This window comes from Lutra lutra, chromosome 17 (genome assembly GCF_902655055.1).
Source record: "Lutra lutra chromosome 17, mLutLut1.2, whole genome shotgun sequence".
Classification (NCBI taxonomy): Eukaryota; Metazoa; Chordata; class Mammalia; order Carnivora; family Mustelidae; genus Lutra; species Lutra lutra.
In genome coordinates this window covers 41,809,190-41,824,397 of record NC_062294.1, presented here as the reverse complement: position 1 = coordinate 41,824,397, position 15,208 = coordinate 41,809,190, and the positions used below count along the sequence as shown (strand labels likewise).

General features: G+C 54.5%; 1 protein-coding gene across 2 annotated transcripts in view; it reads right to left on the bottom strand.

Annotated features, from left to right (window-relative positions):
• The window catches only part of CHST8 (carbohydrate sulfotransferase 8), a 130,328-nt gene that overhangs the window by 55,729 nt on the left and 59,391 nt on the right, over positions 1-15,208 (bottom strand). The window contains exons 1-2 of one of the 2 annotated variants that reach the window (XM_047712527.1): positions 12,224-12,563; positions 8,024-8,239 (exon numbers count right to left, since the gene is read on the bottom strand). In XM_047712527.1, coding sequence (XP_047568483.1) covers positions 8,024-8,153 — 130 coding nt within the window. In that variant the 5' untranslated portion in view covers positions 8,154-8,239; positions 12,224-12,563. Of the gene's footprint in view, positions 1-8,023; positions 8,240-12,223; positions 12,564-15,208 lie in introns of those variants that run through there. The other variant, XM_047712526.1, reaches the window with a different exon arrangement.

Below are 15,208 nucleotides of genomic sequence, written 5' to 3'. Positions count from 1 at the left end.
GCCCTGCCCTTTCTGGCACCTTTTGCCTGACTACCACGTGGGGGATCCGTCTTCATCCCTATTGCCCCCAGCACTTCCAGGGGGCAGCCTTCACCCCAGAGTCTAAGTCAGCAATACTCCAGAATGAGCACAGAACACGGTGTGAGTGGTGCCCCCTGAAATACGCAGACTCTGCCTCCATGCGCCCACCCCATGGGTGGGTCAAGGAGGGCTTGGCCATCACACCCCTGGGCTTCTGGCCACGTGGGTTTCTAATCTTGCAATGGCTGAGCCCACGGGTTTCCTTCTTTCTGCCGGCACAGTGATGACTGGGAGGCCCCAGCTCACTACCACCCTGTGGCCCCAGAAGGAACCCCTCAGAGCTGCTCTGGAGATTACAAGGATGAAGGGGGGGAGCGCCAAGAAGTCCCCAAGGGCACACTTGTAAGGAGACCTTTACGAGGATCCTGCCCCATGGCCCTGACTTTGAGCCCGGTGCCTTCTGTGATGAGGAGCGTGCTCTCCAAAGACTAGGAGGAAACTCAGCAGGTGCTTTTACCTCGAGTAGAATTTCCTTTGCTGTGGTCACAGAAAAGCAAGGTGCGGGAGAGTGAGGCGGCCCTCACGAGCCCTCGGCGCTGTGTGGCCAGTCTGAAGACGCTTGCAGGTGTGTTGTTCAGAAACACCAGGTTCTGGGAGTCCCAGCCCTGTTGATTCCGCAGTGATATATTACCAGCTACTTAACGGGATGGATCACTGCAATTACATGTCACTTCTGATATTCACAGTCACAACAAGGATGTGTCAGCCTCGCAAGGTTTGTAGAAAATATATATGACGCTCTGCAATGCTGGTGGGAACTGGTCTCGGGAAACAGACTCAGGAGAACTCCAATAAAACCTACCTACCCGGGGAAAGCAGATGGCTCCACAGAAATGGGGGCTGGGGGAGCAGGGAGTCTGGCTCCCCTGGTTCAGAAAGAGTGTGAGCATGCATGCCCCGGTGCCGTGGGCTGTCCCTGCCCTGGGGCCAGTGGGGGGAAGAGGAGGGTCGGCCACCACGCTTCTGTGCACGCCATTAACCTCACATAAGTGAGCTATGGATCGCCACTCGGCAGTCACGCCTGCTGCCTCGGCCCACCCGGCCCACTCTGGCCTGGCTGTGCTCTTAGGGCTCCAAGGGGACATTCCTGGGCCAAGAGTTGCTGTAGAAACAAGACGCATGAGCCAAGTGTGGGCTCAGTACTGGCTCAGGCAGGGCTGTGTCCCCGGTAACCATGGGACCAGGAGTGAGGGCCACGCTTTCTCCGGCCAGCACATCCCTGCCTCCAGGGGACCGAAGCAGGAACCCTCAACAGCAGTTCTCGTCCCCTGGGCAGTGAATTCTGGCTCTGCGGGTTTGCAGAGACTAGGCAAGAGGCGCAAGGGCATGCACACTGCAGAGAGACCCCAAGCTCCAAGCGAGTCTCACCCAAACCTGCTTCACTGCTTCCATGGCAGGTCTACACCCGGGGGCCTCTTGGGTGCTACAGAAGACAAACATGCCACCCACAGCTCCCCTTCTCCAGGCAGCCCTCCTGGCTCCTCCAGCCACGACTCTGCCCTCAGGGATAGGACACAGAAGTGAATGTGAGGCCTGAGAGCAGAGAGGCCGGAGGGGGAGGGGCTTTCTGTGTCTCCTGCTTGTTCCTAGAGTCTGTGAGTCTGGAGTTCAGGGTGGAGGACTGACAGAGCAGCTCTGCCCAGCAACTCAGATGCCACCTGCCTAAAATAGAACACGCAGTCTCCAGCCCCCTCCCCCAAACCGCTCCCCATCAGGCGTGTCTGCCTCAGTGAGTGGTAGACCCATCCCAATCTGTCAGAGCCAGCAGCCCTACTTACCCTCATCACCGTCCCACTCTGTGTTGCTGACTCTGCCCGGACCCCCTGAATCCACGCTCTCCGGGCTCTGCCTCCCCAGATCCTGCCTTCTCTCCTGCATTGCTCTGAACCTCCCCACTGGGTTCCCTGTGCTCTTGTCCCCTCCTGTGCTCCTGGTCACAGCTCCAGATGTGAGCCTTCTAACAGCCACCCCCACCTCAGGGGCTCCCCTCGGCCTGTAGTGAAGGCTCGCTCCTCTGAGAGGCTCCAAGGGAGGGCTTGTGGGCCCCAGGACTGGCTGTGTCTGCAGCACGAGGCTAGACCCCCAGGTCACACTGCGGCCTCTGATTCACTGGGAGTTCCTCTCATGCCAAACTCCAACATGCCTCCAAATCTTGATCCAGGCTCTCTGCTCGGGCTCTGCTCTGGGGCCAGGGGAGGCAACATGGAGCATTACCGTTGTTAGGAGGGAAGCAGGTGCATGTCGACAGCCTGCTGCCCAAGGACAAATCCCAGTTCCGAAACCCAAAGCTATGTGGTCTCGGGCATGGCTCTTAACCTCTCTGATCTCAATAGTCTCATCTGTCAGATGGCGTAATAGTGCTTAACTCATGGGTTTAAAAGCATTCAGGGAGTACTAAATACCTGTAAAGTGCCGGGTACAGTGCCCAGCATGCAGCGAATAACACATTAAGAACAGAGCCGCTGGGGCGCCTGGGTGGCTCAGTGGGTTGAGCCGCTGCCTTCGGCTCAGGTCATGATCTCAGGGTCTTGGGATCGAGTCCCGCATCGGGCTCTCTGCTCAGCAGGGAGCCTGCTTCCCTCTCTCTCTCTCTCTCTCTCTCTGCCTGCCTCTCCGTCTACTTGTGATCTCTCTCTGTCAAATAAATCTTTAAAAAAAAAAAAAAGAACAGAGCCGCTGTGTGCCCACCAGGCGGCTGTCCAGCACTTTGTCTGTAAACAGGAATAATCAGTTGTTCATAGAATTGTATGTACTGGGGCACCTCGGTGGTGCAGCTGGTTAAGTGTCTGACTCTTGATTTTGGCTCAGGTCACGATCTGAGGGTTGTGAGATCGAGGCCCATATAGGGCTCCACGCTCAGTAGGGAGTCTGCTTCTCTCTCTCTCTCTCTCCCCGGCTCTCAAATAAATAAATAAATATTTAAAAAACAAAAACACAAACAAGAATTATACGTATTAAAATATACAAAGTGCCTGGCCTAGGGTCTGACACATGGTAAAAAGCAGATTATTACCCTCATCCTTGAAGGTCGTTGTGCTGTGGAAGGAATGCCCCGGGCAGACTGTTGCTGACGAGGTCACCGGTGGCTGTCCAGTCCCTTTGTCTGCACTAGGGGCCCCTGAACCCCTGCTGTCACTGTGGTTGCCTCCGTCCTCGACACCCCTGCATCATCCCCAAACCCAGCTCCACCATTCGCAATTCCACGGCTCCAGGAAAGCCAAGAGCTTACGTCTCTGAAACATGGGGTGTCCCCACTTTAAGAAAACTCACTCTAGGGGAAAAAAAGTAAAGAAGGAAAGAAAAAAGACCTATTTATAGTGCGTTAGCAACAGAATCTGTATCATAAGGTCATGGTTTTTTATTTGCCAATGAATAAACCAATTAATCCACCATCACTTTGGCTGCATGGGTCACTAACAACAACTCACCTTGCCCCATTAAAACAAAATCCATCCCACTTAAAAGAATGAAGGAGGAGGGGCACCTGGGTGGCTCGACGTTAACCACCTGCCAGAGTCCTGGGATCAAGCCCCACATCAGCATCGGGCGCTCTGCTCAGCGGGGAGTCTGCTTCTCCCTCTGCCTGTTGCTCCCCTTGCTTGGGTTCCCTCTCTCACTGTCTCTTGCTGCCAAATAAATAAATAAATTCTTAAAAAAAAAAAAAAGAATGAAGGAGGAATGATAAACTCTCAACACCACATTGTGCAGTTGCAGCCCTGAATGAACGGATGGATCCAGGGGCTCCAGCAGTGGCTAACGGGTGTCACAAGAGAGAGCCAGGCAGATGTGAGCCTCCTGATGGAAGAACATAGAATCACACGTGCATCCCCCAAAAAGAAAAGAGGAGCACCTGGGTGGGTCGGTTGGTTAAGTGTCTGCCTTTGGCTTGGGTCATGAGCCCGGGGTCCTCGGATAGAGCCCCACATCGGGCTCCCTGCTCAGCGAAGAGTCTGCTTCTCCCTCTCCCTCTGCCTTCCCCTCCACTCCACTCATGCTTGCCCGTAGGCACGTTTTCTCTCTAATAAGTAAAATCTCCAAAAGAGAAAAGAAAATCCCCCAAACCCATATCTGATCAAGCTGCTAGATGTGCTTAACTTACAGGAAATACAAAGAGCACAAAACAATGTTAAAATACACCAAACAGGGCACCTAGGTGGCTCAGTGGGTTAAAGCCTTTGCCTTCGGCTCAGGTCATGATCTCAGGGTCCTGGGATCGAGCCCCGTATCGGGCTCTCTGCTCAGTGGGGAGCCTGCTTGCTCCAATCTCTCTGCCTGCCTCTCTGCCTGCTTCTGATCTCTGTCAAATAAATAAATAAAATCTTAAAAAAAAATACACCAAACACATACAATCGACAAAAACCCCAATGGGGAGAAACTCGGCAGGACCTGGGACCAAGTTTCCTCTAATAAAGAGCAAGAGAAAAAACAAAGGTGAGGAGAGAATCCTACACATTGAAAGAGACTTAGAAGACTCGATCACCAACTGCAATGTGTAAGCTTAATCTGGATCCTGGATAAAACAAAGTGGAAATAAGGGTATTGATAATATTTGTGATGCAACTAGAAATTTGAACCCTGGATATTGGGTGATATTAAAGAATCGTCGGATGTTTAAAAAAAAAAGAATTCTTATCTCTCTTTTTTTAAAGAATTCTTATCTCTTAAAAAAGCAATACATTGTAGTATTTATGGCTGAACTGACATGTTATCTAGTATATGCTTCAAAAGTCAGGAGGAGGAAGGTGCCAGTGGCTGTGGGCGTGGGCAGCCCCATGACAGAGCCCGCTGGTACCTGGAGCCCGGAGCTCGTCAGATCTACTCTGTGTGTGTTCCAAACCCTCCATAATAAAAAGTTCATAAAGAAAGGCCACTCATAAAATTTCAGTCTGCCCAGCCACACGTCTGGAGTCTGTCTTCTGTATCCCCAGGGCTAGCAGGCTAGGATGTGTTACTCCTGGTTCTGGTCTGTTCTCTGCATCTTGTACATAAAGAAGGAGCAAGCCTAGTCTCCTGGGTCAGGGAGTGAATTTCCTGAGGCCTCAGGGCCTGGCAATATTGGAGACCAGAAAAATAATTGGATACGTGAATTCTCTGTTACACACGACACACCAAAATCTCATTTTAGGTGAGAGATAGGTTAACCAGCAGCTATTCACATTCCAGAAGGTTTGACTGATTTAAAATATAGCAAACATTTTTAAAAAAATGGCTTAATTTACAAAAGTTGGCAAGCCCATAAGATTGCATCTGATGCACGAGTCAGGTGAGGTTTGCTGACTGGTCCCTGAGAAGTTCACATGCTATTAACACCTAATCACTGCCCGAGAGAAAACTGAGCAGCACAAGCAACCGAAGGCTCCTTCTCCCACTCTCAGGCTTGTTTCTGGATCTTCACCTGCCCACCCTCCCCTGCCCACCCTGGTCAATGCCACCAACGGTGGCTCCCAGACCTTGAGTTCCATGGGAAGTTGCTGACGCTATGAAAGCCCTAGTAGCCCATGTGGAATTTCCCTCTCCAGGCAGCATCCCCAATGGCCTTCCCCAATCTGTTTGACAGGGCAGCCTCCTGACTTTGTACCTCCCACCAGCAGAAATCCACAGGGAGAAGGCTTGTCCAGGCCCCTGGGGCCACCCACGCATGCAACTGGATACATACACTTTGTAAGCACTGGTTTCCAACAGATAAATGTAATCAAGGTTTATATGCTCAGAGAAGCCAACAGGATGGGATTGTTTCACTTGAAAGATCAGAAGAAAATTGTAACTAATGTTGTGGAAAATTACTTTGATATTGCTTTCTTGGTACCGAATCACAATTAGGCTTCTGTGAGAAGTACAGGGAAAGAATAAATGAATAGTAACAAATCAACACAAACAGCCTGTGTCAGGAACACTCTGCTCAGGGAAAGTAACATAAGCATTACTTAAAGTTTTATGACTGTGTTTGATGTGATTTACGTAGACCGTCAAGGTTGCCCATCCCCGGCCACGTGGCACAGGTGGTCCAGCTCCATTTACACCATTACGCCCACCTGGCTCAAGCTCCAGGTATGCTCCTTGCACCAGTCAGCCACGCCCATGCCGTCCCCACTGCAGGGAGAAATTCGAACCGAAGCTTCGTGGCACTCCCCACGCCCTGCAGAGGCTCGGAGCTCCTTCCCCAGCTCGCCACTCCACCCTGGAAATCCCAGAGGTCCTCCGGGGTTTGGCCCCACGGGTAATGGAGAAGATCCACAGGCCATGCGCAGTGCAGCTGGCCGGGGGCGCATGCGCAGGGGCAGCCGGCTGGCATGAGGGGCCGGAAGTCACAAAGCGCAAGCGTTCTGCTTTGCCGGCTGACTGTCATGGCGGGGTGCGGGTCCGCGCCACCAGGCCCCAGCTCTGCCCAGGGATATAGCATCTCCCTACAGCGTACCACAGCTGAGTGCATGACCCCTGGCCAGACGGACGCCATTCACAGACAGGGGCCTCCTCTCCCAGGCTCATCCCACAGAACGCAGACCCTGAACACAAGGACCCGCTGCCCGTGCGTGCACCACAACCACACAACACACACCAAAATGGGCACCACAGTTCCAGGGGTCACCCTGAGGATACACTATTTACCCCAAGCGACGTTTAAGGGCCCTTGTTCAGCACAGATAACCCTACACCTAGGGGGTCTGATCTCAGCCCGCCTGATAGCCCTACCCTACAGGGCCAGGTTCTGCTGCCACAGGGCCACCAGCTACTCTAAAGCTCACATGGGGCTGTAAAGTCCCCACAGAGGAGCCAGCTCAGAAGCAAGCAGTATCCTTGCTTCTCCACAAGCTGGGAAGAACCTAGACCCGCTTCTGACAGCCACTATCCCTGAGGGCCTGGCCCAGGCATGAGTCAGTCCTAGTGACTCACCTGCTGTCTCCTGGGGTCCCACCACCTTGGCCACCTCTTGCTGATTCTTGATGAAAGAGTGAACTCATCTGCCTCCCCGCCTGGGGCCTCTGGTAGCAGCTGCCAGGCCTCATTCTAGCCTCCTGGTGCTCCTTCTGACTTTCCATCTGATGCCTACAGGCCTTCAGTCTGTGCGTAGGATAGCTGAGCCAGCCAGAGCTGAGAAGGGGGCTGTAGGCCCGAGTACCTGGGCCCCCACTCCCTAAGGGCCAGGTGCCCTATGCAGGGCCCTGCTCTTCTGCAAACTGGTGCAGGAATTTATCTGCCTAAGCCCACAGTCTCTACTCGTCTTCCATATTATCTGTGTCCTGGAGCACAGGGGTATCTTCACAGACTTCCCCACTAAATGTCCCAGGCCCGCCACTGAGAGATGAGTGGGGGCTGGGTCTCAGCATGGGGCTCCTTGCCTGAGCTCCCACTCTCCATATCCTGCCCTCCTGAGGCTCCAGAACCATCCCTTCCACTTTCTCTTCCACCTGTCCTCAGCAGATCTCTGCAAGTCAGGAGGGGCGCTCCCCTCCATGGCTCATGAGGGACACGTGGGATGCAGGCAGCAGGTGGATGCCAGCAGGAGCAATCTCAGCCTCACAAAGGCAGGAGGTACCTTGACCCCCTCTGCCCAGGCCAAAGGGCCTGGATTCGAGGGGTCCCAGGGCTGGCAGAGAAGCAGAGTCCCATGGAGGGGCATGAGCTCAAGGAGAAGTCATTCACCCTCTGATATCCCAGACCACATGGGAGAGACCACCCATAGATGGCAGAATTCTCCTTAAGCCTCAGCTTCACCAAAGGCAACAAGTGAATGAGAGCCTGGCTATCATTTCAAGAGGAGGGCACGGGCCAGAGACCACAGGCTAGAGGCCAGAGGCTGATGCCCCCCAGGAGAAGGTCAGGCCCCCTCCTCTGCCTGCCGGGGCTCTGGGCACAGACTAGGCACCAGGGCAGTCACGAAGGCCTGCCCTTTGGACAGGAAAGCTGGGGCGTGCGGGCAGCAGGGCCCAGCGCAGGGGCTCACCTGGCAGCTGCCGAGGGGCGAGCTCCGTGGGGTCCTGCAGGCTGATGAAGAGGAGGAGGCCTGCGGCTCCGAACAGCAGGATGGATGAGAACATGCAGGCCAGCCGCATGGTTCCGGCTCGTGCGGTCATCCGGGGCTTGCTCCAGGGTCACCTCTCCGGTGTGGGAGGTGCGTTCTTCCCTCATCGTCCACACCATGCATCCATCAGGGCACGGTCTACGGGGGCAGACGGGGAGAAAGAGGGTCCATCACCGAGACACAAGACATCCCGTACGGGCTGAGGCCCCAGTCTCTGCCTGCGACCAAGCATGATCCCCGACCCTTCCGTCCTTTAGAACTTACTCAGGCATTTCCCTTCCACTTTTCCAACCCCAGGAGGCTGAGGGAGGTCTAGTCACCACCTGTGGCTGGGACACCAGCTTCCCAGCAGGGTCTCCTGTATTTGCACCCCCAGAAAAACCAGGGGGATACTCTCTGGACTCTGCCTGGGGGAGCCCAGGGTGGGGCCCCAGAGACCCACAGCCAGTATCAGCCCCTGCACTGTCCAGGCACTCCGAGCTTCCAGAAGAACTGGTGTCCCTATAGGTCCCTATAGGGGGTCTAGGTACAGGCCCAGCAATTTGGGTCCTTGTCCCTTACAAGTGGCCTGGTGGACAGAGAAGCTCTTGGATCTCTCTGCCCTGGCTCCTCTCTGCAGGGTGTTGGGGACAAGTATCCCTACAGAGCCAGATGCTTTGGGAAGGCGCCTCCCAGGCCCAGAGGCTGCCAGGGGCAGAGAATCCCCCACCTGGTGGCTGCTCTCACCAGCCAGGGCTGTGTCTCCCTGACAGATGGGTGGGCTAGCAGAATAGAGACCCCACCGGCTAGTCAGCTCTGTCACAGGGAACTGAAGCTCTGGCCAGACCAAGCTACTCCCATTCTTGAGGCCCTCGGGCCTGGAGTTGAGGCAGCCAGACCCACATTTGACAGATCCCAGGCTCAGAGGCAGGTGACAACCTCCCTTGTGTTCCTGCCGATGGGCACCCGTCACCGCCGACCCAGAGCGTGCCCAGGTGACTTGCCCCTCACCGGTTCCTCCTGAAGGGCAGAGCCAGAAATGCCAAACACCCCATATACCAACGAGTGACTCCAACTGGGCCAGGCTGTGGGTCAAGATGGGGGCAGCCCGAGGCCATTTGCTCATAGGAAGGAGGTAAGATCCTGAAGTGGGGTGTGACACGGGTGGAGTGGAACAGGTGCTGAAGAGGGATTTGCACAGGAGGTCATGCTGGACGGGCAGGGATTTCAGAACCCTCCTCCCCACCTTTAGAGAAAGGCCTTCTGTCCCCTTGCTTTCACCCATTCCTACTAGTCTGGGCAGAGAAACCATCCTCTCTCTATCCAAAGGCCTTGCGGGAGCTTCCTCCGCTCTGACACAGGACAGCTCTAAAGGAGGCTGAGACAAGGTGGGCAGTTTCTGAGATCACAGGTGGGTGGTTAGGTCCTCAGACCAGATGTGCTGCTTGGCACAAGGAGTCTTCCCCACCTGGAGTCTCCTTGGGCACTGTACTGTGGTCGAGAAACCCATTCCTGACCAGGCACCCAGGCGCTGGGGGAGGAAGCCCCAGCTCCTGTCCCTCTGTGAACTCATGCTCCTAGGGGAGCATGAGGCAGAAGTCAGAGGAATCCTTCCCTCCCCAGCCCAGACAAAAATTCCCAAGGTCTAGACTGTTCTCAGCAAAGCTCTGAGACTGAGTGTTAAATTGCAGGTTTGGGTTTCTCCCCTCTGCAGTCTCTGTAATTATGTTTTCACTCAGTTAACTTTAATTAACCTGCCCCAGGCCTCTATGCAGGGGAACACGTCTGAGCACAGGGCTCTCTGGGCTGTGCTGAGCAGGTGGTTCCCACGACCTCCCAGCTCTTATGTTTGGGAGGCAGCACCGAGGAGGGCTGTTTTGTCTCTGGAGCTGGCTCAATTTCCACTGGCCCCGACCTCCTGGCAACGGCCCCCGCCCCAAAGAAAGACAGCTGCGCCCGCCATCACCAGGGACACCACTGCAGGGGGCTTGCAGTGGGTAAAAATAGGCAGCCGCATGTCCCCAAAGGCTCAAACCCTGAAGTCCCTTGTGGGGCTCTGTGGCGTCTCCCTCTGTGGCTGCCCAGGATGGGACTGTCCTGGCGGTGGGGGGTGAGGGGTTGGGGGGCAGTGCCTGGTTCAACATCCTGCAAAGACGCAGACGCAGTGGTGCAGGTCCCAGGCCCCACTGAAGGACAAGGTCACTCTCAACACTGTGTCCTTCAGTCTCCCAGTGACAGGCCCTGTGTGCAGGGCCAGCCTCGAGGTCTGGGGGAAGGTGGGGGGCAGAAGGCCTCCTGTCCCAAAGCAGTTGGCTTAACCCCCCACTGGTTAACCCCGATGGAAAGGAGTCAGAAGAGTGGGAAAGTGTCACACACACGGATTCGGCAGGGACAAGACCCTTAGCTAGGGAGAGAGCTCAAGTCCCTTCCAGATCAGATACATGGGCTCTAACACACATACACACACGTATGCACACAGAGCACACACGCACACACCATCGACAGTCCCCACCAAGGCCACAAGCTGTAAAGAAAGTACCACGAAGCCCTGATGTGCGGGGCTGGGGTGCTGCCTGCAGCCTCACGGGCCTCCTGGGTCAGACACGAGGCCAGGAGGTCCATCTGACCTAGGGTGAGGGAAAGAGAGAGGAAGGAAGGAAGGAAGGGAAAGAGAGTGGCCACTTTATGGCTTGGGCCCACGGCTGCCCGGTAAAACAGCTAATAAAGTGCCACGCGATCTTGGTGCAAAGGCTCTATTGGATGGAAAAAAAAGGTTGTCGGGGGTGGTTCAGAAGAACATACTATCATCACTGCATTGTTTGCAGGAGCTGGCGCGGCCGAAGTGGCTCTGGAAGGACCGGGCAGTCCCCTCCCACTCCCAGTCACTGTCCCACTGTCACAGTCCTAGCCAATACAGACTTCCCCCATTCTGCAGCTGCGACCTGTCCTCACTTGTTTCTGAACTGACCCCCAAGCCAACCCCCAACACGGAGCCAGCCTCCAGCAGCCTACGTGCCTGGGAGCCAGGATGAGGACCACATCCCTGACCCCCAATCTGGGGGGCGGGGGTTAGGGGGAGAAAACCAGCCCTAGGACCTGCACCTTCACCACAGCGGGAGCATCAACCATTCAAGTGTCTGGTCTCAGAGACCCTCCCTTTTGTTGATGTCCAGGAGAATACAGTACCCTCTCTGTTCTCCATGCCCAGGGAAGCTGGCGTTAGAGGCAGGCGTGGCTCCCCTGAGCCCTCCCTAAGTATCAGACTCCAGCATTTCCCCTCAGACGCCTTCCTCTCAGTGTTTAGTTCTCACTGCAGACCATCTAATCAGCCAACTCCCTGCTATGTGCAAATGGAATCAAAAGGTTAACGTGCCTCCCCTCCTGGGTAACTGGCTTGCAGGCTGGCTGGGTATTCACCACCCCAGGAGGGGGCCAACAACATAGAACCCATAGGAACCTCCTTCCTTTAAAGGTGAAGGGTAGATAGGCGATCACCCGACACTCCAGGGAGTGTGTGTATCTGATCCTCTATTGTTCCCATGAGGGTCCTTGTCTTCAAAGTCACATGTTATTTTCAAGGCAACGGGGAGATGCTGGTCCAAGGCTGCTTGTCTCCTGGGAATTGGGTTGCTGTAGGGGGAGTGGACTCCGTGATCTGTCACAGGCCGGGGCCAGGCTGCCCAGGGCCCCATAGACATACTCACAGTCTTCCACTCCCACCTGGGACTGTTAAAACCTTACAGTGCACAGCATCCCACTCGGCTCCCCTGACAAGTCCCCCTCACCCCCCACCTCCCTGCCTCTCTTCCAGGACCAACAGACAATAAGAAAATTCAAGTAACTGAGGGCAGAGTGAGGAGGAGTAAGGCAAGAAAAATAAACAGCCCACTTAGTTTCAGAAGGTCCTGTCTTCACAATCCCTAGTTTTCCCAGTGGCGTGCTCTCCCTGAGGCCTGAATGGCATCACCAATTTTTACTGTAAGGAAAAAAAAATGCAATTAATTTTGCAAACACCTCCTGGGACACAGGTCAGGGCCAAGGATTCCTCCCATTTCCTTATTTATCCGATTTAAAAATTTGTCTCGGGAAAATTCACTTTAGGGCATAAGCAAGGACTTGGGAATTCAGCCAAAACGCACGCACCTCCAGTGGCGACAGGCCGGCAGGCGATGGACGGATGGCTCCAAGGACACGCTTGGCTGCGGCTGCTCCAAGGCCTGGATGCTTTCCCCCAGTCACCCAGAGGACCCCCTCGGGCTGTGAGGACCTGTTCCCGTGCCCCACTGGAGGCAGCCGGAGGCGTCCGGCCCTGTGCTCCTGGGAGCACCCACTTGGTGTGTGGACCCTGGGCCCCAGAAAGTTCTCTGTCCAGTCAGTCTCCTCCGTGCATGGGCAGGAGCGAACAATGACGTCCCTCCCGGCTGAGGGCTCCAGGAGGAGCTGCTCATCGGGAGAGAGGCTGCTATGGCAACTTGAGGAGAATGGAGCCAGGCACTGCCGTCACCTTGAATCCGGCACCAAGCATTCCACCGCGGCGCAGAGGGGGCTGCACCTCCGCTCCGCCCCTGACAAGCCTCCTGCGATGGGGCTGACCTCCCGCCTTCCCTGCTCAGCGTCCTGGCCTCAGGAACTCATTTACTCCTCACTGAAACGGAGCACACAGCCCAGTCCCCCGAGAACGCCACCTCCATCTGTTTTGTCAGACAAGTTCTTCCGTGTGTGTGTGGCTCCTGCTTGCTTCTGAGATGGGGTTCTTCTTGATTTCAGCTCAATAAAATCCTGCAGCTAATTAAAACCTAACAGCAGCGGCGGCAGCAGCAAACTCTGGGATGAGTCCCTCTAGTTTTTATGCGTAGGCATAAAGTTGCAATGCCCGGCAAGGGTGGCGAATGGTGCAAGACAGACAGAGGCGGGGTTGTGGACTCCGGCCCTGCCACTGGCAGGAGGGCGCTGACCTGGGTCCTGAAATGCCCAGAGCCCAGCCTCAGCACACACCAGCCCGCATGGGTGCACCCCACTCCTGGGGAAGGTGCAGTTCACCTGCCCTACTCCTCTCCATTATAAGGCAGGGATTCCCTCCAATTCCCCATACTTTCTGCTGGATGGGAGAAAGGGAGCCCTAAGGCAGAGGCCAAGGCATAAATCAGGCTCAAACAGCCCCAAATCTACTAGGCTACAGCCCCACGAATCTACTAGGCTACAGCCCAGCTTTCCACCACTGCTTACACTGAGGAGAAGCCTGCAAACACACAGCTGCAGCGAGGGGTCTCTGAGAGCCTGGCCAAGGAGTCACAAGCTATGACGCCCTGATTGCTTTCAGGGAAACGACCACACTGTGGATACCATCTCTGCTCAAGACTTCATTTTTAGGGCATTTTATGAGGCAGGCTAGGGGATAGTTATTGTGCAGGTAGAGAAACCGAGTCCCACCCTGGCAGAATCTGGGATGCAGATTCAGCACCCCCAATCCCATGAGCATGTGTTACCTCGATAACAGCCCTTCTCTCACCATGCGGAGAGTGTTCACACAACTGCCTCAAACTCTTGGAGCCCCGAGAACAGTGTCACACCCTCTCCGCACCTTCATATTCCCAGCACTTAGCACAGTATCTGGCACAAGGCAGGTGATCAACTTAACCTGTGTTGCATGTGGTGAGAGCATATCTGGGCCATCTGCAGAGAGGCACTCCACGGACCTGGTATTTCTAAAAGGTTATGCTGTCTCAGGGAGCTGTGGGTTTGTTTTGATCAGGTCTGGGTTAGAATTAGGTCCAAAGAGGAGTCCAGTCCTGTGAGAAAAGAGGAGGCGAGGAAGTGGGGTCCATTAGAGATCCTGATGGAACCTGGCAGCTCCCACGTACCCAACGCACACCCACCGCAAGGATGCCTCTTTTGTATCCTCATTTTGCTAAGGCAGAGTTCAAATCATGAGGCTTGAAGACCAATACACTCATGGAGGTAAATGTGGACTCTATTCATATATATATATATATATATATACATATATATATATATATATACACACACACACACACACACACACGTATTAATATACATAAGTAAAAATATACAAGTCATTTAGATGCCATAAAATGAATTATGCTAGGAAACTCCTACGCGAAACTGAAGTTTTAATGTGTTGATCCAAAGTCAATGAGGAGAGTGGGGGAAGACAGTGGAGAGGGACGATCCTAAGTTCACCTCCACCTGGGGACATACTGAAGCATCAACTACATGTGTGACAGCTCACTCTGAAAACAACCTGAAGCCTAGCCAAACAGATCTTCCTGAGCTAAAGACATCAAGAGAAGGCCATATTGAGAAGTGTACGAGGGTCAGAGACAAAGTCGGGAACCAAACCCCCAGCGTGGCAATTCACAAGCAGGAGGGACATCACAGGTATGGAGGAGTAAAGAGGATTAGCCCCACATCAGGCATCCCTGGCCCTGAGGACCTGCACAGAGAAGATGAGCCCCCATGATGTCTGGCTTTGAAAATCAGCAGGGTTTACCTTTGGAAGAGTTGGAAGTTTATAGGAAACCGATTCTCCAGTCTTAAAGGGCCAGTGCACTCTATCGCTGGGCCCAAGAGCCAGCAACAGAAGCAGCAGTTTAAAAAGCGTCAGGGGTATACATGAAGGGGATTTATGGACTAATTCTAGGGTATGTGTTGGAGGGTTAGGGATCTGCGAGAGTTTTCTCCAGGAATGGGAAGTCCTGGCAGGTGCTATTTCTCTTGCCTGCCTTTTGTCTTGGCCAGATGCTTGAGGGAGCCAGTTCTGACACTCTCCATCTAACTTGCCCTGCCCCAGAATTCTTCTGAAGACTAGCCCCCCCGCCACCAAACCAACCTACCAGCAGACACCTCTCCAAAGTGGCTCCCACAATGAGCCACCCCAGCTGGGACCAATGCCCTGCCAGAGTGACTATCAGTTCCCACACCCAACAGGCAGCTCTGGTCAGAACTGGCACATCTCCAGAACAAATACTGACTCAGGGAGTGAGGGAATGAGCCCTACCAACTAGCACATGACCCTTTTATCCAATAGCATGTGAGCCAAGCCCAGCCCACCAGACAAGTTAGGCTGAAAACTGGCTCCACCCACCAGTGCACCCTCAGCCCAGTCAT